Source organism: Rattus rattus, chromosome 2 (assembly GCF_011064425.1).
Source record: "Rattus rattus isolate New Zealand chromosome 2, Rrattus_CSIRO_v1, whole genome shotgun sequence".
NCBI lineage: Eukaryota > Metazoa > Chordata > Mammalia > Rodentia > Muridae > Rattus > Rattus rattus.
The window spans coordinates 119,461,378-119,485,969 of NC_046155.1; the positions used below are offsets into that span (position 1 = coordinate 119,461,378).

The 24,592-nt window shown below is 46.4% G+C and overlaps 1 protein-coding gene across 1 annotated transcript in view; it reads left to right on the forward strand.

Annotated features, from left to right (window-relative positions):
* The window catches only part of Iqgap1 (IQ motif containing GTPase activating protein 1), a 91,820-nt gene that overhangs the window by 29,910 nt on the left and 37,318 nt on the right, over nt 1-24,592 (forward strand). The window contains exons 3-15 of the mRNA XM_032893334.1: nt 1,620-1,776; nt 4,553-4,630; nt 6,187-6,263; nt 8,693-8,760; nt 10,329-10,442; nt 10,938-11,116; nt 12,544-12,628; nt 15,698-15,861; nt 16,803-16,887; nt 19,708-19,871; nt 20,049-20,209; nt 20,853-20,977; nt 23,004-23,167. Coding sequence (XP_032749225.1) covers nt 1,620-1,776; nt 4,553-4,630; nt 6,187-6,263; nt 8,693-8,760; nt 10,329-10,442; nt 10,938-11,116; nt 12,544-12,628; nt 15,698-15,861; nt 16,803-16,887; nt 19,708-19,871; nt 20,049-20,209; nt 20,853-20,977; nt 23,004-23,167 — 1,621 coding nt within the window. The remainder of the gene's footprint in view (nt 1-1,619; nt 1,777-4,552; nt 4,631-6,186; nt 6,264-8,692; nt 8,761-10,328; nt 10,443-10,937; nt 11,117-12,543; nt 12,629-15,697; nt 15,862-16,802; nt 16,888-19,707; nt 19,872-20,048; nt 20,210-20,852; nt 20,978-23,003; nt 23,168-24,592) is intronic.

Sequence of the window (24,592 nt, forward strand, 5' to 3'; positions counted from 1 at the left end):
AGTAGAACTAACTGACTGGTCTGTAGTATTTGAGGTGAAAAAAGGAGAAATGTCTTACTTTTTATGTGTATAAGTACTTGCCTACATGTATGTACACCATTTATGTGCCTAGTATCCATGGAGCTCAGAAATGGGTTTTGGATCCCCTGGGACTGGAGTTACACATGGTTGTAAGCTGCCATGTGGGTCTTAGGAATGGAACCCAGACCTTCCGGAAGAGCAGCCAGTGCTCTTACCCGCTGAGCCATCTTTGTCTTTTAGTGTTGAGGAGGTACCGGGCATTGAACTTAGGACCTAGAGCCTACTAGGTAAATGCTGTACCACTGAACTACATCCCTATTCCCCTTTTAATGTAAATGTCAATCAGTACAATCATAATGGGGTCCTATAGTCTTGAGTACTCTGGTGGCTGAGGCAGGAGGATTGCTTGAGCTCAAGAATTGAACACATCAGGACCCCACACTCCAACAAAACGAAAACCTCCAGCCAAAACAACAGAATAAAAACTCTTGTGCCGACACACTTTATAAAGCTTATTTTTACTCACCAACACCTTTTTCACTTAGCTTTTCACACGTTCATGACTTTGGTCCAACAGATCAAGCAGCATCTGATGTTTGGATTTTTTTCCCACTGTGGAGAAGAGTACGAGGATACTGCTAGCCTTCATAACTTGAGGGAATAATTTTAATATGCGTTCTTATTCCAGGTTCATAAGTCAATGAAAGTTCTGAGGTTCTATGTAGAATTTAAATACATGAACATTGGACTGTGCACACGATAGCTTCCTTAGAGACTCAGGAGACTGGGAAAAGTGGGTAAAGGGATGTCAGGATGGCTCAGTGGATGGAAGCGCTGTTTCCAAGTGTGATGATCTGAGGTCAGTGCAGGGAGGTGGTGAGGGCGCACCGTGGAAGGAGAGAACAGACTCCCGCAGGTTATCTCCTGGCATCCACTCTCACGCCATGGCGTGTGCTGCTTACATACACACGCACACACATACTTACAGAGGTGTATACGCACACATGCAGGTGCGCGTGTGCACACACACACACCTTTACTTACATGTGCATTTATTTTTAAATGTTTAAAAACTGTAAAGAGGTTAACAATCATTGCTGTGAACAGTTTTCTGTTGGAGGTTTGTGTTTGGCTTCCACTCCCTGCACTCGTGAGATCAGCGTCCAGTGGGGTTCTTTTCCCCTCGTGTGTAGCCATGTCTTCTTTCCTGTGTCCAAGGGGCCACTTAAAACACTCATCATTCAGGGGGGCTTGTTATGTAGAGAAAGCTTGTGCTTTACTCTTTCCTTAGGTGTTTCCTTCTGCAGTATTTTAGCTGATTGACTGTTAAAAGCAACCTTAGTGCCTGAGCCTAGAAGGCCACCGCCCTGCCACCAGTGACAGCCAGTTGAGACCAGTGACAGCCAGTAAATGGTTGAGACGGTGACTTCGGTTGCAGATGGATTTTTCCAACCTTGCTAAGAGGTCTCAGCTTTAGGTCTCAGCCACAGCCAGGAAGCCTGTCCGTGTGGAATGCATTCGAGAGTGTTCTTACATTTGGCTCAGAACAGAAATTAAAATCCCCAGAGAATTTCTGACCGTCTTTTTCTTGTGTGCAGGTGGATGGAAGCATGCCTAGGGGAGGACCTGCCGCCCACCACAGAGCTGGAGGAGGGCCTTCGGAATGGGGTCTACCTTGCCAAGCTAGGGAACTTCTTCTCCCCCAAAGTGGTGTCCCTGAAGAAAATCTACGATCGAGAGCAGACCAGATACAAAGTGAGCTCTTTGCTTGGTGCTTAGAATATTTCTGCGCACGTGAGAGGGTTAGCACAGGTGCTCTGTGTGGCATCTGTGGAGAAATCCATGCAAGGTGTGTGCTTGTTGCAAACAAAGCACCCACCTTAAGGGGCCCAGGATAATGGAGTGGTACAGAGTGAATACTTCAGGAAATGGTGTCAGCTGAGCAGTTCTGGTAGCATGCTTCTGACAGGGTAGTTTAACTAGAATTTCTCAGCCTTGGTGATTTATTTTTTCATTCTTAGAAAGTAGAGGAAGTAACTGGGGGAATTACCATTGTCACTAGGTACTGTGACTGACCTAGGCACTGAAGTGTAGCTATGGTGACTTTGGGAACATTCCTCCTGCCATGCTGAAGGAATTGAAGATAAGATGGGAAAGAAACTTAATTTCAGAAAGCTTATGTAAATGAATGGACTGCATCCTGCGGCCATCCCTGAAGAGGATGGTCGGGATGTTGAGAACAACCAGATTTCCCATCTTCAGAGCTCTTGATAGTAACTTGCGTCTGAGGTAGTTTGAGAGACAGTGAAGGACGACATAGCCAGAATGTAAAGGGCTGACTCTCAGGACTGAGCCCAAAGCCATATGAGCCAAAGCTACAGACTGTGAAAATAGTTCTTATGTTTGAGGTTTAAATTCAGGTCAAGAAGGTATAGGTCTTTAGCCAAAATCACTGTGCGTTAATTCTCTGAAATGAGAAAAGTCAGAAAGAAAGATTTATTTCTTTTCTCTGTGCGGCCCACAGTTCCCTGGGCACAGTCTGTGGTCATTCTGCTCCAGTCTTCCTTGGCTGTGCTGCCGATCCCAGCAGGGAGCAAAGCTCAGAAGGGCTTACCTCATGGTGGCTGAGAAGTGAGGGGAGCAGGGGAACAAGAGACAGAATGAGGAAAGAGAGGGAGAGAAGGGGAAAGAGGAGAAGACAGACTCTTCAGAGATGTGTCACCAGTGACCTACTCCCACCCCATCAGGCCAATCAACCAGGAACTTAATCAATAGCTCAGTCATTGATGACGTTAGGACCCTCACATTACAGCTACCTCTTTGCACTATTAGCTGGGGACTAAAATCACTCAGGATTCTTAGAGGGCATTGTAGATCCAAACCATGAAATCCTAAACAGAGCAACTCCCCCATCCCCACCCCCACAACAGAGTTTCTCTGTGCAGCGCTGGTTGTCCTGGAATTCCATTTGAAGACAAGGCTGGCCTAGAACTCAGATATCTTCAGGCCCCTGTTTCCTGAATGTTGGGATTTAAGGCAGACACCACCGCCATGCCTGACTAGAAACTTCTTAAAATGAAAGACTTGGGGTTGGGGATTTAGCTCAGCGGTAGAGCGCTTGCCTAGCAAGCGCAAGGCACTGGGTTCGGTCCCCAGCTCTGGAAAAAAAAATTAAATTAAAGAAAACAAAACACGGGGTTGGGGATTTAGCTCAGAGGTAGAGCGCTTGTCTAGCAAGTGCAAGGCCCTGGGTTTGGTTCCCAGCTCCGAAAACAAAACAAAACAAAACAAAAAGAAAACAAAAAAATGAAAGACTTAATATTTTGAATTTTAAGTAAAAAAGCTATGACAAAGAATCTTTAGAGCTATTCCCTGCTCCTCCCTTTCCTGAGACAGGGTCTGCCTTGTGTATCCCTGGCTTAACCCAGAACTTGCTATGTAGATCAAGGAGGCCTGGAGCCTGCAGAGAGCTGTTTGCCTCTGCCTCCTGAGTGCTGGGGTCAAAGGTGTGCAGCCACTGCCCAGCACAGGAGCTGTTCTGAGGATAGCACAGCAGCACACTAATGCGGAGGGGAGGTTTCCTGGTCTCACTTTGTAAGCCTGGCTGGCCTGGAACTTGTGACAATTCTGCTTCTGCCTCCTGAGTGGCACAGGTGTGTGCCATCATATGTACCATTATATTAATTTTTTTTTTCCAAAGCTGGGGACCGAACCCAGGGCCTTGCGCTTGCTAGGCAAGTGCTCTACCACTGAGCTAAATCCCCAACCCCTATTAATTTTTTAAAAATTAATTTGCCCTAGCAATGTCTTTAAAAGACACACACACACACATGCACGCATGCCCGCACGCACGCATCCCTTTGTAGATGGGCATGATGATACACGCCTTTGATCCCAGCACTCAGGTGGCAGAGGCAGGCGGATATCTGAGTTTGAGGCTAGCCTGGTCTACAAAGAGTTCCAGGACAGCCAGGGTTACAAAACAAACAAGGAAAAAAACGTGTATATCCCTTCATCTCTTTGTAAATCGATCTTGCTCCAAACTAATAGATGTAGGATTGTAACTCAGAGGATAGAGCTCTTGACTAGCATGCATGAGTCTCGGGGTTTGATACCCAGCACTGATTTAAAAACAAGCAGATGGGCGTTTGTAGGGGATTACTTCTAGGTATATTATGAAAACCCTGACCGGTAGGTTGTTTCTATCTGCTCAAACCCTACTAAACTACGAGGTTTATGTGTGCACCGTCTCCTCAGACTGCAAGGCTGAGTGACTCCCACTGTCATCAGCAGATGTCCAATCCCGAGAACCGAGTCTCGGATAATGTAATTCCAGAGACCAAGCTGTAAAAGCACACTGCTGAGGGAGGTTCTCCACGCAGTTTCTAAGTGAGAGGAGGGCAGAGGGCAGCTTCTTGGTACTAAGGTGGGAGTGTAATGACCTTAAGGGAGAGGATGGTGTAGCGATTCACAACAAGAGCTTTTACATAGCACTTGCCAAAGCATGCAATGCTCTTGTGTTTTCTTTCAGGCTACCGGCCTACACTTCAGACACACGGATAATGTGATTCAGTGGCTGAATGCCATGGATGAGATTGGATTGCCTAAGGTAACCTACGGGGTGCCCATGTCACTGCTGGTGTTGGCATAACAGCTCTCATTTAACCTGCAAAGTTATTCTACACAGTAATCAATGATCTGTCTGTCCTTCCTCTATCTTTCTCCCATTCACCCTTCCCTCCCTTTACTCCTCTCTCGGCTCATTCTGAGACAGTAGCTCAAGCCGTACTCTATGCTGGCTTGGAACTCAAAATGCTCCTGCCCCAACCTCCAGAGTACTGGGTTTATAGGCACATAACACCATGCTGGCTAAGTTTTGCCTGCTCCTCCTTAATGATAAAGGTTCTTTTCAGTTTGATTCAGGAAAAGAATTTTAGTCTTTTTCTTTCATATTTTTTCTTTTTCCTTGGTAAGGAAATACTTTTCATCACTGTGATGGGATTAGGTGGTGGTTTTGATTCTCTTAGACTTCCCTGTGGAGCCCAGGTTTTTATAATAGAAAAAGAAGAGGGATACAAGTGAGCTCTGGAGTGTCACCACGTGTCACCATCATGTGGTGACCAGTCTCCAGTGTTAACCACGGTGTTGAGCTCTTTATTACACATGGGTCTGTTGAGCTGACTCAAATGTGGATCTGCTTCTGTGTGAGAGGCCAGCTTTCGTCCCCACTTCCTCAGAGCAGCTGCTGAAGTGCTCTTCTCTGTCAAGGGTACGTCCCACAAATGTCAGGAAGTGATTGCACCAAGTTACTATGGTTACCTGGCCTTTCTGTGTACCTATACCTCCTGTTCCTGTTTTCTGTAATGTAAAATGCACGCTCATGTAAACTACTACACTGTACCTGTGACTTCCTGCCTTTCGTATAGTGTTGTCATCTATAAGTGATGACAATTTAGCATCCTTTAAACGGTATTTGAAGCGTGTTTGTGTTTGTGTAGCTAGGGATCTTTTGTTGTGTTGTTTTGTAGTGGCACTAGGGAGGCCTTAGTGGCAGCTAAGCAAGTGCTCTACCCTCAGGCTGTGTCCTCAGCCTTCATTGGTTTGTATTTTGAGACGTTCTCACTGAGTTGCCCAGGCTGCCCTTCAGCTCATCCAGGCAAGCCTTGAACTTAGGGTTCTTCTGACTTAGTCTCAGAAGTTTGGAGATACCCTAACCTATCATCCAGTCCTTCCCCAAACTTTCTTCATTTATCTGAAACGCCTCTTTTATCCATCCACCATCACAACAACTCAGCTTGCTTCTCCTCAGCATGGCCTGGGTCCTGCCTCCTGTGCTGTGCGCTCTCTAAGCTCGGCTTTATCCTTCCCTCCACAGCTAGGGTACATCCTTGTCCCACTTGCCAGGTCCTCGCTTGTCTGGCTTTGAACACGATAGCAATCGTCTGATTTCACCCTGCTTAACGACCTCGTTTTCTTTCCACTTTGGAATATGCTCTGTGCCTTGCAGAGAACTTGAGGCTCTGCTCGCTCTCTTGAACAAGAGCCTCACTGCTGTGTTCCCTGAAGATCTTTTCCTGAGCTCCGGTCTATCTTAGTAAAGGTCTTTATTCTTTTCCAGATTCTTCTAACCAATCCATTCAATCTACTTCTTTGATTTCTTCCTAGATTTTTTATCCAGAAACCACAGATATCTACGACCGGAAGAACATGCCAAGATGTATCTACTGTATCCACGCCCTCAGGTAACCAGGGCTTCTTAGCAGAACAAGTCACTTAAGGATAACTGCTCGGGCCAGTGGGTTTTTTTTTTTTTTTTTTTTTTTGTCTGTGCTGTAAGAATGAAAGAGGTTTTACATCAACTTCAGGAGTTTCCAATGGAATAGAGGCTATTATCCTTACTGAAACACCTGTGTTTTTCTAGGGAACAGAGAGAAGGGATTGTTTATTTCCATAATATATTATTGTTGCAGAAACATGGTATAATCTTTCATTTTTTTATCTGGCGCCTCTCTGAACTCTGCATCTTAATCAGGGTGTGGTGTCCTTTCTCCAGTCAGCCATCTGGGGCCTTCCATTGTTATTTGTTCACTAAGTGATTTCTATACCAACACAAATATGATAGGAGGTAAAGCATAATTTCATGGAAAATGACTTAATTTCAGGTTCCCACTTCTTAGAATCAGCAGGGTACTGAACTAGCAGGAGGCAGTGCTGAGTCTGAAGGGAGGGTGGGGAGAGGAAGAAGGACATTTTGGTAGCTGGGAATGGAAGTATATGCTAGCAGATTCCTTCATGGCTCTAGGACTGAGGACGGTTGGGGAGGAAGTGGGACGTGAAGGTGACATTTGTTTGTTTGGATTCCCCTTGCTATATAGTGCACGTGTGTGTGTGTGTGTGTGTGTGTGTGTGTGTGTGTGTGTGTGTGTGTGTGTGTGTACCTGTAAGAAGCCTCTTATTTCAAGTTAAGTCCAGGACCTCACACATGCTAAGCATACCTTCTGCCACTGAGCTGCCCCATCTCGAGTCTTTTCTGAGACTTGGGCAAGACCTTTGGTATCAAGGTCTCGCCCAAGTGCGAAGAGCGGCTCGTACATCTCTGTGTTAAGAGCATAACAAATTCATATGCTTGTGTCTGAGCCAAAGCCTGATTAATTCTCAGCATTGTGATTGGCGTGGTTTGCTGAGGTCTGTCCGTAGTGATAACCTTGTAAAGGCCATGCCTACAATGGCTGTCGGAACTTGGCAGGCACCGAGACTAAGTTGACAGAATTCCTCTCTGCTCCCTCTGTAGCCTCTGATGTAGCTTGGGTCCCAAGCCCTCAGTTCTTTGAAACAGATGAGGAGTTAGCTGTGCCTTCCTGATGATGGGGTCAGGACAAAGGGAGGAAGCCTGCCATTGTTCTCCATTCCTCTTGCATATGCAGTAGGTGCTTAGAAAGCACACACGGAGCCGAGTGTTCTGGCTTGGGAGTAATGCTTTCTTTCCTCTCATTTGTTGTTTTTCCTGAAAGGTAAGTTGGCAACCTTTGATAGTATGTAGGAAGAGGCTGTTAACTACTCAGGGCCTCAACAACAGCTCTCAGGACAGATTCCCACCTCATGACTTTGTATGTACCAGCAGTAATACAGAGCTCCCCACAACCCCCAACTTTCAGTGCTGGAGTCTTACCCACACTTGGCCCAGGCAGGCAAGCGCTCTCTCTGCCACTGAGCTGTGCTCTCAGCACCTCCTGTTCCCAGAGCTTTACTGGCTCTGATCCACAGGCAGTTGCTGCACCGAGGCGGTGCTCAGTCGAGAACTGATGCTAGGTTGGTGTTAGAAGGATCAGTATTCTAGGTCATCCTGGCCTACATAGTGAGTTCCAGGCCGCCAGGACTGCACAGTGAGACCCCACCACCAACCACCACAAAGCAAATTGAAATAAAACCCCACTGATTTTCATGTTAAATAGGCCCATTATCCCTCACATTAAGAAAAATAAAAAACTATCATGTTGTGAAAATTGAATTTAAGTTAGTGTGAGTTCATTTGTTGCTAAAACCTGGTAAGAATCAACAGATTGTCTAGAATATTTATCCACAGGCACGGTTATTTTGGAAGATACTGGGGTTGTTTTGCGTGTGCACGAGGGTTGGTGAGATTTGTCTTTCCCATCATCGAGTTTAGAGTCTAGAGGCTTTTTATTCTCTGAAGAACAAAGATAAATAAAATAGCATATTTTAACTCTTAGTTAACTGCACCGAGCTTCTGTGTCAGCTATAGCAACTCCACTGAGGCTAGAGCCGCTCGCTGTCTGCATCATTTTCATGAGGCTTGTTTAATGTCTCATCACCTAAACGTACAAGTATGCCTCACTTGTGCGAACATCATGTTACTATAACACGATTTATATTAACACCAGCAGCTCAGCATATATTAACTTTGGGCACAACTGGGACCTGAAATTGTAGTCTAAGGGGAATCTTTCATCCTATTGTGCCTCTCACTGTGACACAAAGCATGCTGGGGTAGCAGTCATGGCTGGGGGCGGTGTGTGTGTGTGTGTGTGTGTGTGTGTGTGTGTGTATGTGTGTGCACTTCTCAGTGCTCCTTTTCCCAGGCTCACCCCTCCACCTGAGCCACAGTTGCTGTGGCAGGAGGCCTCACTCTTTGCACATTGGTGTCTTCTAGTTTGTACCTGTTCAAACTGGGCCTGGCTCCTCAGATTCAAGACCTGTATGGAAAGGTTGACTTCACAGGTAAGGAGTTCCAGAGGCTTGTGGAAAATGTATGACTCATTTGGTAATCGCCTGGGAAGTTCAACAGTGCCTGTCTTAAAGGAGAAGGCTCTAGAAAATACTCCCACAAGGAAGTGGGAGGAACATAAATGAACTACCCTTTTTAGTGTGGGAAGAGCACGGGAAGAGAATTGCAAACTGCTCTTTCGCTTATGTGGGGATGGCGGTGGAGTTCGTGTTCTTATACGTATTTTTGTCTGTGTGTCAGTTGTTTGAGAATAGTGACATTAAGACTTAAGATGGTGGTATGTGGGGCTAACATTAAATGTGTACTGGTTGTTAAAAAAGCTTTATAACTAGCACCTGTTGGGGAAGAATTAAGGGGCAAGACTGGAGAATGAGTTGACTCAGAAACATGTTTAGTTATGTTAAAGTCTAAGCTTTCTTGTTCCATATTTCCTGTATATCATAAGAACAATAAAATACCTTGTAGAGAGAAGCATTGGAGACTGGAAATGGAGAGTCAGACAATAGCAGGTGGCCTGGTGGAAGCCTGTACGCCAGAGTCTGTATTGTGAGACTAGAGCCAGAAGACTTGGTGGGCCCAGGCTTTCTCTGAGAGCTAGTTGTGAGAATTGAAGGTTCTATGGGAATAGCCTCAATCCTTTCCACCACCCATGACCTAGGTGTTTTCCACTTAGATCCGCCTCTTTTTTTTTTTTTTAAGATTTATTTATTTATTTTACATAAGTACACTGTAGCTGTCTTCAGACACACCAGAAGAGGGCATCAGATCTAATTACAGATGGTTGTGAGCCACCATGTGGTTGCTGGGATTTAAACTCAGGATCTCTGGAAGAGCAGTCAGTGCTCTTAACTGCTGGGCCATCTCTCCAGCCCTAGCCCCGCCTCTTAAAGGGCTCTACCTCTCAGAACCCCACAGTGTGGACTGAGCCTGTAACATAGGCCCTTGTGGGATAGGCCACAGTCCAAGCTGTAGCATTTTGTGTGTCTGCTCTGGTCAGGTACTTGAAGAGATGGAGACCAGGAGGAAGATTGGACAGTGGTAACACTGGTCAGGAGTAAGGGTCAGATCTCTCAACTGGTGATTATTTTTTCAGCCTTGGAGTTTGAAATTGGTAGTATTTTATCTATAATATTTTTCCTTCCAGGAAACTCATTCACCAGACTCAGGGAAAAGGTCAAAGCCTTCTTTATCATTTGGCTTTCTGCCGGGAAAGGAAACTGAGTAGCAGCTAGTGGTTTGGATAATAGAAACTGAGATAGGGGATTGTGACTTAGTCACCGAACTCCCCTTAAAGCCTCCGATCATCAGCAGATTAGTGCAGGGAGGGCTGGAAGTACAGTTCTTAAAAACTATGGCCCCTGGGTCTTTTTGCCTTACAGTTATATTTGATGCTATTGGTAATAGAGGGAGCAGATTTATTGACGACATGTCGTCTAGCAAGTACTAAGTGCTTTCCTACAGTATTTCCTTAATCCTTAATTGGAGGCAGAGGCCATTTTATCCCTTTGAGTTATGAAAAGGTACTTACCTTGCTTGACTAGGTCTTCATTCTTCCCTGCAGAAGAAGAAATCAACAATATGAAGATTGAGCTTGAGAAGTACGGGATCCAGATGCCTGCCTTCAGCAAGATAGGGGGCATCCTGGCTAACGAGCTCTCGGTGGATGAGGCTGCATGTAAGGAGGGAGCTCTTCATAGCTCAAGATGACTATGCTGTGCTGGGGTGGCAGGAGCAGCTCTGCTAGCAGCTTTGATCAATGGATAGTTTAGGCTAAAAAAAGTAGATTATCCATTTTTATTAAAGACAATTTTATTAAAGGCCCTGCATTTTGGTCCCTTTTAGGGATCTTTCTCTTATGGTATTTATTACACAGTTCAGGGTGAACATTTTTCTTAGCACATATACTTGGTCGGGGTATATTACGAATATTCAGCGTGGTGAAAATTCCAATGGATTCTAGATGAACCACCTGCTGTGTGCAAAGGAGGAGATGGCCAATGGAGGGACAGCCAGCCCTCCAGCCTTGCTTGTGATTTTTCTCTGGGCAAGGGGTCTACCATCTCTGTCATGGTTGGTCGCAATGTCATTTTGTCTGTAGAGTGTGTACCCGTTACCACCTGTAGTCTCAGTGTGCTGTGTCTTGATTTAGTTTCTTTGGTTTTTTTTTTAGTACACGCTGCTGTCATTGCTATTAATGAAGCTATTGATCACAGAGTTGCAGCTGACACGTTTACGGCTCTGAAGAACCCCAATGCCATGCTTGTCAATCTTGAAGAAGCGCTGGCTCCCACCTACCAGGATGTGCTTTACCAGGCCAAGCAGGACAAGATGACAAATGCTAAAAACAGGGTACAAGCGCAACATCTTTTTAATTGACTGTGTTCTTCCATGTTTGGTAAACCGGCCTGTAAATGCCATTTTATTGAGATGTAACTCATGTGCAGTACAGTTGGTCCATTTTGAGTGCCCAGTTGAGTTTCGATAGATGTGTATGTGTTTAACTGTCCCTGCCAGGAGTTCCTGCTTGCCACACGCCATCAGTCTGCCTCCCACCCGACTCCAGGCAGCTCCCAGTCTCTGTTTTCTCTTTGCGAGACAGGGTTTCTTTGTGTAGCCATGTGGCTGTCCCTGAACTCATTCTATGACCAGGCTGGCCTTGAACTCAGAAATCTACCTGTCTCTGCCTCCTTAGTGTGGAGGTTGAAGGCAAGAGTCCACTTTCCTAGAAGGTAAAATTCCATAAATGGGATCCCCTAGTACATAGTCTTCTGGAATTGAACTTTTTTTTTTGTCCATTTCTCACTTGTATTTTTTTGTCCATTTCTCACTTGTATGTGGTCATTTAAAATCAATTTGAATAGCCTTCTTTTGAAAGATGATATGATATCGATATGGTCCTTCTCCATTTGCTTCTCTGGATGTCATGTATTTTTACTATTCTCATTAAGTATGTGGAAGTTACTGAATGATTCCAGTCAGTAATCATGGGCCAGCCTGAACCACAGATTAGGCCCTGTCTCAAAAACAGAACTACCGTGGCGCATGCACTGGGGAGACAGAGGCAGGTGGGGCTCTGTGAGTCTGAGCCCAGGGTAGTCTACAGAGTGAGTTCCAGGACATCCAGGGGTTCATACTGGGGCTCTGTTTCAAAACAAAAGCAAGATGACTCAGCAGGAAATCCACAGAATCACTGGGACCCTCGATAAAGATGAGGGGAGTAAACCAACTCCACGGGAGTGTTCTCTGACTGCCACACGCACACACTACCCACCCCTCCATCATACATGTGTACAACAGTAATGAACAAAGACTCCACACGTTTACTTAGCCCTTGGAGTCAGTGATGTCTCTTTATTATAGAACAAGGAATTTAAACCCAAAGTAAGTGCTGAGTAGGCTTGCAGGCAGTGGTGAGGCCGTGCCTCTGCCTGTATCTCCAGTGAGAGGCTCCCAGCCTGGTACCCAAGAAGCCCTCTGCTCTCAGGCAGGGATGCCAGCTCAGCCCACTGACCTTAGTAGGCAATGTGGTTCCTCCCAGGGCTTCCTTCCTCGCTCCTGGCTCTGCTCTGCAGGAACCCCTTACTGTTTGTAACAAGGGGACCTGGGTCTTGTGTTTTTAGGTATAGCCATGTAACTTTGTCACTTACAGAAGGTCTGACTCCATACTTAGACTTGTTCTTGGTTTGTCGTGATGGTGGGTGGGAAGCAGCACACACAGACTTCTCCACACTCTTCAGAGACCTGGGCTCATCTCTACTGTTTTCACTCATCCTCAGACGGAAAACTCTGACAGAGAAAGGGACGTTTACGAGGAGCTGCTCACACAAGCTGAAATCCAAGGGAATGTAAACAAAGTCAACAGTAAGTACAGCCTCCAACTTACAAACCTAAGGCAGGAGATGAGACACCCGAGTTTCTTCTTTTTTCTTTGTATCGCTAGGGTTGGAACCCAGGGCAAGCACGCTACCACCGAGTTACACCCCAGCCCAGGGAAGGATCTTTTTCTTTTCTTCCCCCCCCCCCCCAAGACAGGGTTTCTCGATGTAGCCCTGGCTGTTCTGGAACTCACTCTGTAGAATAGGCTGGCCTCAAACCCAGAGATCCACCTGCTTCTGCCTCCCCGAGTACTGGAATTAAAGGTGTATATCACCACCAAAGAAGTATCTTAAGAGAAGCCTCCTTTAAAAATTTTTTGACTATATTTAATTGTAAAGATATAATCATGCATTATCTTTTGTTTATGTTCATGTTATATTCTGAAATGAAGTTCCTTTTATTTTACTTAAAGAAAAAGTTATCACCTCAGCTCAGGTATCCGTTAATTGAATTGCAGACATAAGGGATGGTCTTCTAGGAGCCTATGTGAGATCACAGATCTAAAGCAACTTCTTCGCTAGCCTTTCTGTATCTTACCTTTGAGCGAGTGTGTATGTGTGTGTGTGTGTGTGTATGTGAGTGTCTCTGTATTTGTATGAATGTGTGTGTCTCTGTGTGTGTGCATATATGAGAATGTATGAGTGTGTGTGTGTGTGTGTGTTTGTGTGTTTAATTGTTTTCAGTGCTTGGGAATTGGGAATTGAACCTAGGTCCTCACTCATACCCAGAAAGCACCACCATTGTGCTGTATCCCTGGCCCAGCTCTGTACCTCTGGCTGCTTCGCCTTGCAGTCTCTAGACCAGTAGTTCTCAACCCTTTTAACAGTTTCCACCCTCCAAACATACCTATTTTGTTGCTACTTTGTAACTGTAATTTTGCTACTGTTACAAATGTTATGAATCCTAAAGTAAATATTTGATATATAGGCTATCTGACCTCCCAAGAGGTTTCGACCTTCAGGTTGAGAACAGCTAGTCTAGTTTATCTGAGACCCCCTCTCTCTTGGGTTGCTGTCTGGCCTTCTGAGGGAGCTTGAGATCTGCATCTCTCTTTTAATCAAAGTTAAGTATTGCTATGTCCCAAATATTTCAATTTTTTAGTATTCTATTGATTTCTTTTCGCAACATTAATAATAAAATCACATATCTCTGAATGGAGTGGCAATAACACTGTATTTTTCATTTTCTGAAAAGAAATGGTCTATACATAATAAATATAAAAAGTACAACTCTGGGAGTGCTGGAGAGATGGCTCAGCTGTTAAGAGCACTGACTGCTCTTCCTGAGGTCCTGAATTCAATTCCCAGCAACCACATGGTGGCTCACAACCATCTGTAATGGGATCTGATACCCTCTTCTGGTGTCCGAAGACAGTATCAGTGAACTCACATACAAAATAAATAAATAAATCTTTAAAAAAATTTACAACTCCTAGTAGCTATAATTTCTTAGATCAGAAATTGCCTTATTTTGGCTTGCAATCTAATAATGCCTTATTTTACTTCATGTGCATGATTTTAAACATGAAACATAACTCTTAAAATAAGACAGCCCAGGAAGACTATTGAGGATGAGGGGAAAGAGTAGACATGCAAATGGATGGTGATAGATGGATGAAAATATCACAAGAATCCCATTAACTTACACGGAAATAGAAAACAAAACATCACCTTCCCAAGGGCAAGAAACCAAATTACCCTATGAGCCATGCAACTGAGGGTTCAAGTTCCTGTCTGTGTTGGGAGCTCAGCAGGAGGCTCGCTCAAGCCCACAGGTTGGAGACCAGCTTGGGCACACACTGAGACACCCCATCTCCAGTTGCCCCATCCTCAATGGGAGATGATGTCTCCTATGCTCTTGTGATGAAGAAACATCTGGGGTTTCCCTGGCAACCCTTCTACTGGAGGCAGGACCTTGGAGTGGGTGCTGCTTCCAGGCTTGCTCCCCACGGCTTGCTCAGCCTGCGCTTGTTTGTCTTGTTTTTGTTTTTCGAGGTAGGGTTTTTCTAGGTGGCACTGACTGGCCTGGAGCTCGCTCTGTAGACCAAGCTGCCCTCAAACTTACGAGATCCACCTGCTCAGCCTCTTGAGTGCTGGGATTAAAGGCACATGCCACCATCATCTGACTCAGACTGATTTCTTATAGAGTCTGGGAGCACCAGCCCAGGGGTGGCACCACCCGCAGTGTGTTGGCCCCTCCCACATCAGTGACTAATTAGGAAATGCCCTACAGGCTTGCCTTCCAGCCTGCTTTATGGCCATTTTTCTCAGTGAAGGTTCCCTCCTTTCAGATGACTCTCACTTGTGTCAAGTTGACTTAAAAACTACCCAGCACAGGGAGACAGCCCGCTAGTGCTTTCAAATGCCGATGGAGGAGTGTTTGGAGGAACTAAGGCTGTCAGTGAGGTGTGGGCCATCACAGTAGGGGCAGTTGGGTGAGTTCTGTGGGAATTCCAAAGTGCAAGTGTAAAAGATTTAAAAATTGTCCAAAGCTGTAAATCGTCACAGAAAACCCTTTGTTCTGTGTGTTTTACACAATTCGGAAGCATCTTTGGAAACAACGATATCTTGAGTATTGTAGGCATTGCTGTGTCTGGTTTGGAGCCAAACCATTCACAGCTGGAAGCTTTTAAGTAGGCCTGGAGTGTGGCAGGAGTGTGGAGACTGCAGACGGTTTGGAGATCCTCCCCTTGATGGCATTTGGGTTCTCTGACTCTAAACTCTTGAGCTTCTGAGCCATGGGGCACTAGGACTGACTGGGCTGTTTGCGCAGTCTGGAGCTGAGGTTGTTTGGGGGAAGGAAGATTCTCTAGACTGTTGCGTTATTGTCAGATGGTTTTAAACCTTTGTTCTCGGGGGCTGGAGAGATGGCTCAACGGTTAAGGGCACCCGACTGCTCCTCCAGAGGTCATGAGTTCAATTCCCAGCAACCACATGGTGGCTCACAACCATCTGTAAAGAGATCCGTTGCCCTCTCCTGGTGTATCTGGAGACAGCTACAGTGTACTTATATATAATAAATAAATAAATCTTTAAACCTTTGTTCTCCCCTCAGCATCTTCTGCCCTGGCCAACATCAACCTGGCTTTAGAGCAGGGCTGTGCACTGACCCTGCTCAAGGCTCTGCAGTCAATGGCTCTGGGCCTCCGAGGGTTGCAGACCCAGAACAGCGACTGGTACCTGAAGCAGCTACAGAGTGATCTGCAGCAAAAACGACAGGTGGGTGAAGCTGAGGGCTTCCTGACCCTCTTGGTTCTGTTCTGTGCCCCCAGGTGTCTGTGTCCCTAGCTCCCATGCTGTCCCCCTGGGTGTCTCTCCCTATCTCCCATGCTGTCTCCCTGGGTGTCTCTCCCTATCTCCCATGCTGTCCCCCTGGGTGTCTAGTCCTTACTTCCATGCTGTCCCCACAAATGTCTGGTCCTCACTTCCATCCTATCTCTCCCTTCAGGTGTCTGGCCCTCAATTCCATGCTGTCCCCGAGGCATTTGTGTGGTCATTCCTTAATACATCTATTTTCTTCATACAGTTTAGGCTGGTGGTGCTTTTAATGCACATGATCTAAAGCCCCGTTTCTCTTGGAGACGTGACTCCTCTTTTAAAGTACATAATGCCTCCTCTCCACTGCTCCCTCCCAGTCCTCCTCCAAGGGAAATTTCTGTAGTCAAGCTCAAGTTTTCCCATTCTTACTGCAGGAAATTCTACTTTAAAAACACTCCCCACACCAGTAGTTTCCTTTGGCTGACACTGGAGAATACTTTAGGTACTGCAAGGATGGATCTCGGGATTAGACGCGTAGGCTTTCCTCAGAGGAAAAATAGAAAGTCTGCTCTATTTTTGTCTACTACATAAAGACACGTATACATTTCACAAATTCCTCCCAGCATACATTGGTAGGAATAAACCACATTAATGCCCCTTTGAGTCCATAAATATTTACTTATTAAACATTTCAGGGCTACACACACACTTGTACTGGTATATCAATAGCCATTCTACCCCAGATTTGGCAAGGGCTTTTGGCTCTATTCAGTGTGACTGCATTAAGCCTGGAGCTTACTTAGTTTCTTTGTCCCTTGTGACTGCTGTTAAGAGGACTTCCATTCAGGTCTAGAGGCCTACGCATGAACAATCTTCTCATCAGTATCCTTTGCTTTCCTTAGAGTGGCCAGACTGACCCTCTGCAGAAGGAGGAGGTACAGGCCGGAGTGGATGCTGCCAACAGTGCTGCCCAACAATACCAACGACGTAAGAGTCCCTCACTCCAAGCCACAGAAATGCTCAGGGGCAGGGAGGAAGTTGTGGCTTTATGTTATTAAAGGGTTTGAAGTTACGTCACCTGCCACCTGAGCTGACTAGTCATGATGCAAAGCCACGTGCTTTTGGTGGCAATAGCATTCTTCTGGTTTTAAAAGCAAAACTAGGGCCAGGCACATTCACTATGGCTAGTTATTTGGGTAGTTCTGGAAGTGTCTGGAGAAGGCAACACTTAAAGGACTGTAGGTTTAGGCTGTGGATGAAGAGAGAGCACTCCTGATGGTAGGAGAAAGGAATCGGGGCAGACATTGCTGCTGGGGAAAGAGGCTACTGAGAATTCTGGTACTGTTTTGGCTGAGTTGAGATGCAGCCGGGAAGCTTTGAAGGGCGGCCTTACTAGAAGGTTCCTGAGAAAGGAAGGCCTGTCTAGCTGGTGTAGGGAGCACACATAACAAGTAGTGCATGCAGACAATAAAGGTGAAGAGGGAAGTGGCTGTCTCTTCTAGACCAAAGCTAGCCTTTATTGAAGGGCTAAGAGCAAGCTCATGTCAAGGTAGCCAGGGAAATGGGATGCAGAGGTGTAAGCTGTGAACTGATTGGTCACATGGTCCCCCGACCCCCTCCCCCGTCCCTCCCTCAGTCACAGGATGAGTAACATGCTCTCTCCCCACAGCATGCACTCCTGCTCCTGGCCTGAACTGTTTCCAGGCCAGGCACTAGAAGCACCAGGTTTTACCTCTTTACAACAGAGGAGGAATGCAGGAAAACAAAGGGTGCAGTCTGCTGCAGCAGTAGCCCTTCTCCTGAGCATGCTCAGCTGGAGATCCTGGGCAGTTCAGGGCACAGCACCAAAAAGGGAGGCTGAGGGTCTGGCCTGTGGGTGCCGGAGTCAGCCCTGCATGGAGGGCAAAAGTTCTAGAGAACCAAAGGTGCAGACAGCCCTGAAATGAAGTAACTTTCAAAACCTGGGGGTTTGGCTTCTAAGAATGAGGAAGAGGAAGACAGGAGGAACTGCCTCTAGCAGTGGGGCAGATGTTTTCCTGAACTTGGCCCTGCAATGTGAGCGCTATATTGTTGACATAGTCTAGCACTTGCAAGACATAGGCATTGTTTGCAAACTGAACAGGCTCTCATATGAAGTGTGGCAGAGGTGCCAGCTTATCAGCTCAGGAGACAGACAGGTAGGGGTGACCATTGGCTTATAGGCAAGCAGGTTCTTAATGCCTGTATCCTGGGTGGCAGAATCAGCTTACAGAAAACCCAAGCACTATATGAAGACATCTATTTGAATACATAGAACCCAGCGCCTACTCTCCCTGGCCCATGGGTCACCTTGAGCTCCTAAAGCTAACCACAGACCAGACAGTGCTATCCCAGCATAGTCCGACCTGAAATTAGGTGCCAGGTAAACCTGAGAGCAGATGCCAGGGATAGCCAGCTGGCACAGGGAACCTGGCATGATGGCCTGCTGATGTGTACAGCCTCCTGTGCTGCCTGTGGGCTCCCAAGTTAGAGGAGGATCCTTGCTAATAGTCTGGCCGATAGGCTCAGAGTTGGGCAAGCAAGAATCCTTATGGTAGGTGGTTTGAAATGAGGGTGCTTGGCTCTTTAGCTCTTCAGCTCAGCCACAGGCATGGTGCAGCCTGCCTTGTACCTGCAAGAAGCCCATGTCCACTCCCATGGCCTCTGCAGCTAGTACTCAGCAGGAAAGCCATTCTCTGGCTTTCTGCATTCTGCAAGAGTTCAGCTTTGGGCCTGGCTCCATCCCTGCCCAGCAAGACCTGGTCTGCTTCTACTGGAGTCCATGCCCCTGTTGCTACTGTACCCCAGCCCCACTGCAGGGCTGCCACTGTCATCTTCAATGAGGTAGTGGCTTCCACATCAAGCATCATGACTGATAGGGGTATAGAACAGAACTTTATTTTGTAAAAATTTGGTACCTCCTAGCCAGATTTGGTGGCCCATACCTAGAATTCCAGCAACTCCTGAGGCAGGAGAATTTTTGTGAATAAAGGCAGACTAGGGCTACATATGGGTCTTTGGGGCGGGTGTGTAAATAGAAGTGTGGGTTTCTAGAGAGATGGTTCAGGGGCCAAACATTTCCTGCTTAAGCTTGAGGACCGGAATTATAATCCCCGGGATCTGTAAAAGCCTGTGGTCATGAGAGAGAGCTGCCTGGTAATCCCAGAGCACAGTAGGGTGATGTATAACAGACCAGCCTGACACAAGCCGACTCTGGTTCAGCAAGAGACCCGGCCTCAGTGTATAATGCAGAGAGTGATCAAGGCACCCGATATCAATCAATCTAAGGCCTCCACACATGTCCTGCCACATGCATCCACACACGTGTGAACATGCATAGACACATACATTCCACAATACTTCTAAAGCAGGTTGTGAGGGGTGGTGTGTGCTGGTACTGGCCCAGGGACTGAACACACTTGTTGCTCTGTGGAGGACCAGGTTCTATTCCCAGCACTCCCATGACAGTTTACAGGCTTACAACCTTCTGTAACTCCAGTTTTTGGGGATCTGACACTCCTGGTCTCCATGGACACCAAGCACACACACAGTACACATAACACACATACAACCAAAACATACACATAAAATAAAAATAAATCTTTTTTAAAAAGCAGTCGGGCATGGTGGTACTCGCACTTAATCCCAGCACTAGGGAGATAGAGGCAGGTGGATCTGAGTTCAAGGTTAGCCTGATGTACATAGTGAGACCCTGTCTCAAAAACAAAACAAGGCACTCTTTCTGCTCAGGGCTTTAAGCCCACTGTGTGCTGGCCTGTTTTCCTTCAGGGTTGGCAGCAGTGGCAGCAATCAATGCGGCGATCCAGAAGGGCATCGCCGAGAAGACCGTTTTGGAGCTAATGAATCCTGAAGCCCAGCTGCCCCAGGTGTATCCATTTGCAGCCGATCTTTATCAGAAGGAGTTGGCCACCCTGCAGCAGCAGAGTCCTGAGGTAAGTTAACTAAGCCTGTATTGTTTGGGAGCAGAATGGGGTGGAAGTGAATTTAATACCCACATCTCTGTGTGCTTGGGTAGAAGCTTTTTCCAGAAACTTAGCTTTATGTGGAACTCCTAATTCCCCTGGTGTTGGGGAGTGTCCTTTCTCACTGTTCCTCTCTGTCCTGCACAGCATAGCCTCACCCATCCTGAACTCACTGTTGCCGTGGAGATGCTGTCTTCTGTGGCCCTCATCAACAGGGCGCTGGAGTCAGGAGACATGAACACGGTGTGGAAGCAGCTGAGCAGCTCTGTTACAGGCCTTACCAATATCGAGGAAGAAAACTGTCAAAGGTGGGGGCCCAGAGCCTGTGTCTCTGGTCCACTGCATGGCGGTTACCTCTGTCTTCTTGTGTCTACACCAATTTTCACCCCAGGCTTTATGTCATTATACGGTGACTTCATAATGTCAGTACAGTACAGACGCCGTGACATTTTGGCTTTGTTGGTGCCGGGGTTGGAACCTGGGCCTCACACATATGGAAGAATATTCTACCGCTGCCTTCCTCTCCAGCTTGGCCCTCTTGTCTGTGTGTCTGTCTTTTGGATGAGTCCCCTGCTTTTAGAGTTGGTCTCCTAGAACTTAGAGACTAAGTGGTTTCCTTGTGTGTTTATGGTTTTTTTTTAAGGATTTTATTTATTTATTATGTATGAGTACACTGTAGCTGTCTTCACGCACACCAGAAGAGGGCATCAGATCCCATTACAGATGGTTGTGAGCCACTATATGGTTGCTGGGATTTGAACTCAGGACCTCTAAAAGAGCACTACTCAGTGCTCTTAACCACTGGGCCATTTCTCCAGCCCAGTATGTTTACGTTTTAAGGTCACTCTGCCTTCCCAGAACTTATCAAATAGTTCCCACATTCTAGAACATTTATTCCCTTAATAGTCATTCTGAAGGGTTTTTCCCGTCTTTTTGTCTCGGGCTGGGCAGGTATCTAGATGAGCTGATGAAGCTGAAGGCGCAGGCACATGCAGAGAATAATGAATTTGTCACATGGAATGACATCCAGGCGTGCGTGGACCATGTGAACCTGGTGGTCCACGAGGAACATGAGCGTGAGTAACTAACCATCATGTCCCCTCAGAAAACGTTACTGTTAAAGATAGTGGGATTTGGGGCTGGGACCATGACTCAGTCAGCAAAGTGCCTGCCCCACAGGCAAAAAGATGTGAGTACAGATCACCACCACCCAGGTAAAAGTTGGGTGTGGTCGCACTGGAGAGAAGGGAGGCAGAGACAAGACACTCCCTGGGAGCTCATCAACCAGTCCAATGACTAGGGTAACAAACTGATGTCAACTTCTGACCTGAGTCATGTCCACATATCTGCACATACACCTGCAGCAGGCAGAGACACGCGGTGCTCACAGAAACACACATACACACCACAAGAGCTGGTTCTAAACACTACTCCTACAAGGGCTTTTGAATGAAATATTGAAGTACAAATATTTATCTATTTCACACATATGTTTGTACAGTTATATACAACTCAACTAGCTACAGTTGGGTACTGTTTTCGGTACATTTATGTGTCCACTAAATAAAATTTGGACCTGTAGTGGTGGTGAATGCCTTTAATCCCAGCCCTCGGGAGGCCGTCTCTAGGTGGATTGCTTAGTTCAGGGCCAGCCTGGTCTACAGAGTGAGTTCCAGGACACAGATCTGCACAGAACAAAGACAAATAAAATTTGGGGGAGGTGAATCGAGCATGACCTGTTGTAGCTTTGAGAGATAGTTATAACTCTGGATATATGTACTGGATAGCATATAACAAGTGGTCCTAACAAAAACTGCCTGAACTGTGTCATCTAGTACAGGGGCACAGTCTTCCACAAGTTCACTCGTGGTCAGACATCAGCTGCCAGTTTAAACTAGGCCTCTTCTGAACGAGCTGCATGAGATTTCCTCTGCCTCCTCAGGTTTAATGGTTTGCTCAAAAGGCTATAGACCCCACAATCATGCAAGACTCAGGATTACAGTGAGAATATAAAGGGTATAAACCTGGAGGCAAAAGTCGAGAGCCAGGAACTGTGTCTGGGAGGGTTCTGAGTCAAAGTTGCTGTAGCCTCATATGTCGCCCTGCTGACGATGATCACTGATGGGGACTCACCTGAGCTTTGCGTATCCAGAGTTGACTTAATTACCTACATGGGATTTGCTCAATTGTTGACCTGGTAGTCAGCAGGCCAGGCCGAAGCTACCTGACTTCTTAGGTCCTGCATAGTCAGCCCTGCCTGAAACAGTTCTGAGGCCCACCATAGGACGCCTCCATTGGCACACCTTCAGGTGTGGTGGGAGGTACCATGAATGACAGATGTTTTTCAGGCTGTTCCAGGCCTCCCCTCAAAGACCAGCCAAATACTGTGGCACACAGCAGAGCCCTCCCCAAAGTAGCCCTGCTGCCTGAGTGGGTGTTTCCAATTCTAATTCGTATTTCTTGTAAGGGACACTCAACTGATTTATGGGAAGAGATCGGAGTGGAATGGAGAATCCAGGCTTAGATTCTGTTTCATTCAGTAAAAATGATGAGTGATTTTGGTTGCTTATCTGAAGGTTCCTGTGAAGCCAGTGTCGTTGGTCCTCCTCCCTCTCTCAGCATGTGGTGGCCCAGGCTTGGATGTCAGCAAGCAGGAGGCCTGGGCTGGGTAAAGCCTACCTGAGCTTTGCAGTGTGACTGAAACTAAAACACCCATCACTTGAATGCTTTAAAAATGAAACAGAAGAACCCGAGCTTCCCGTAGGAGTGGATAGGGCGAGGGAGTTTAGATGAAACAAAAATTAAATTATCTTTTGAAGTACAGTGCTGCTTAATTGTAGTTTGATTCGATTATAGTTGATTACTCCCAGGTGAGTTCATGGAATTAGCATGGCTTTTGCTGATCTTGAATTTGTGGGCTCACTTGATTCTTTTCTGCCAGTCTCCCGAGTAGCTGAGACTCTAGGATGTTTTTTTCCTAAATTTTTTTTTTTTTTTTTCTTTTTTTTTTCGGAGCTGGGGACCGAACCAGGGGCCTTGTGCACTAGGGCAAGCTTCCCTAAATTCTTAACTACAACATAGCCTTTGTCTCCGGGTACCTAGGGATTTTGGCCATCGGTTTAATTAATGAAGCCCTGGATGAAGGGGACGCTCAGAAGACTCTGCAGGCCCTGCAGATCCCTGCAGCCAAGCTCGAGGGGGTCCTTCCAGAGGTGGCACAGCATTATCAAGACACGCTGATCAGAGCAAAGAGAGAAAAGGCCCAGGTGAGCACACCCCATCCCCACCCCACCCCTGCTGTTCCGACCCTGCAGTCAGCCTCTGGGAACGTGGGAGGCCTGCCTGGTGCATTACCCTAGTTTCATCCTCTGCCACTAGAGAGACAAAAGCCCCACCTGCTGGGAACTGGGGGCGTTTCGCACATTCCTCTCATAGCTGTCTCTGCAGCGACATTCTTTTTTAAATTAAATGTAATGTTCTTAATTAGCTTCCGAAGTTGCAGGTTTCTTCATGGCATTTTATACTGTTTGGTTGGCTCTCCCTCCCACCTCCGCCTCACCTTGCTGACATTGTCGGGTTAATTGAAATATAAGATCCTGAGCATTCGGGTGTATAAACTTTGAGAGGCAAATGCACCTGTGTGATTAACATTTACATTATATAGCAAGAGTTATCAGCACCCCAACACTCTCACTCATGTCCCCTTCTGTCCATACCCACCCATGCCCCATTTGGTGGTCCCCACTCTTCCAGTCTTAGACCCCACTGTTGGCTTTAGCCCTGTATTTAAGCACATCCATCCATACACCATGTGCATTTCTGTGCGGGGCCTCTTTTGTCCAGTGTGCTAGTGACGTTCACCCACAGACCATTGTTGTGTACAGTCCTGCTGTGTCATTGCTGTCTGTTACTGGGAGTTCCTACATTTTGTCTTCTCTGTTGGTCCATGACTTTTGGTAGATAGATGCATGTAAGTGGTGGTGCTCAGTTGTGGGGTGCTTGCCTAGCGTGCATGAGGCCATGCGTCCGCTGCCCAACACCTCAAACAAAACCAAAAACCAATTATGTATAGATTTAGGACAGCCATTAGTGGGTGAGGGGAAAAACATAGAAGCTAAACTTTAGTGGAGAACATCATAACTCTTGCTTTACAATACTTTTATTAAGATATAATTCACGGGGCTAGAGAGATGGCTCAGTGGTTGAGAACAATGACTGCTCTTCCAGAGCCACCTGTGATGGGATCAGTGCCCTCTTCTGGTGTGTCCGAAGACAGCTACTGTGTGCTCACATACATAAAACCACAACAAAGATATAATTTACATACTGTGTAACTCACTGTTTTAAAATGTGTGTCAGTGATTTCCAATCTCATGATAGAATTTTGAAACTCTCACGGTCACTGTTAGGTATTGTCATCCACAGAAGAAACCTGTACCTGTTAGGGGCCCCTCAGTGCTCAGTCTCCCCCAGCCCTGAGCAGCCATCAGTCTCCTGTTGTACGGATTTTGAATTCTGAACACTTCGTATAGATAGAATCGTGTGATATATTGACCTTTGTGGTGGCTTCATTTAACTTTGTCCAAGTTGTAGCGTGTGAGTGGCATTTGAAGCGTGTCCTTTTGCTGTGGAAGGGAGAAAGGGGTGGCTACAGGGAGCCTTGCGGAACATCACGGTGTGTACACTGCTCT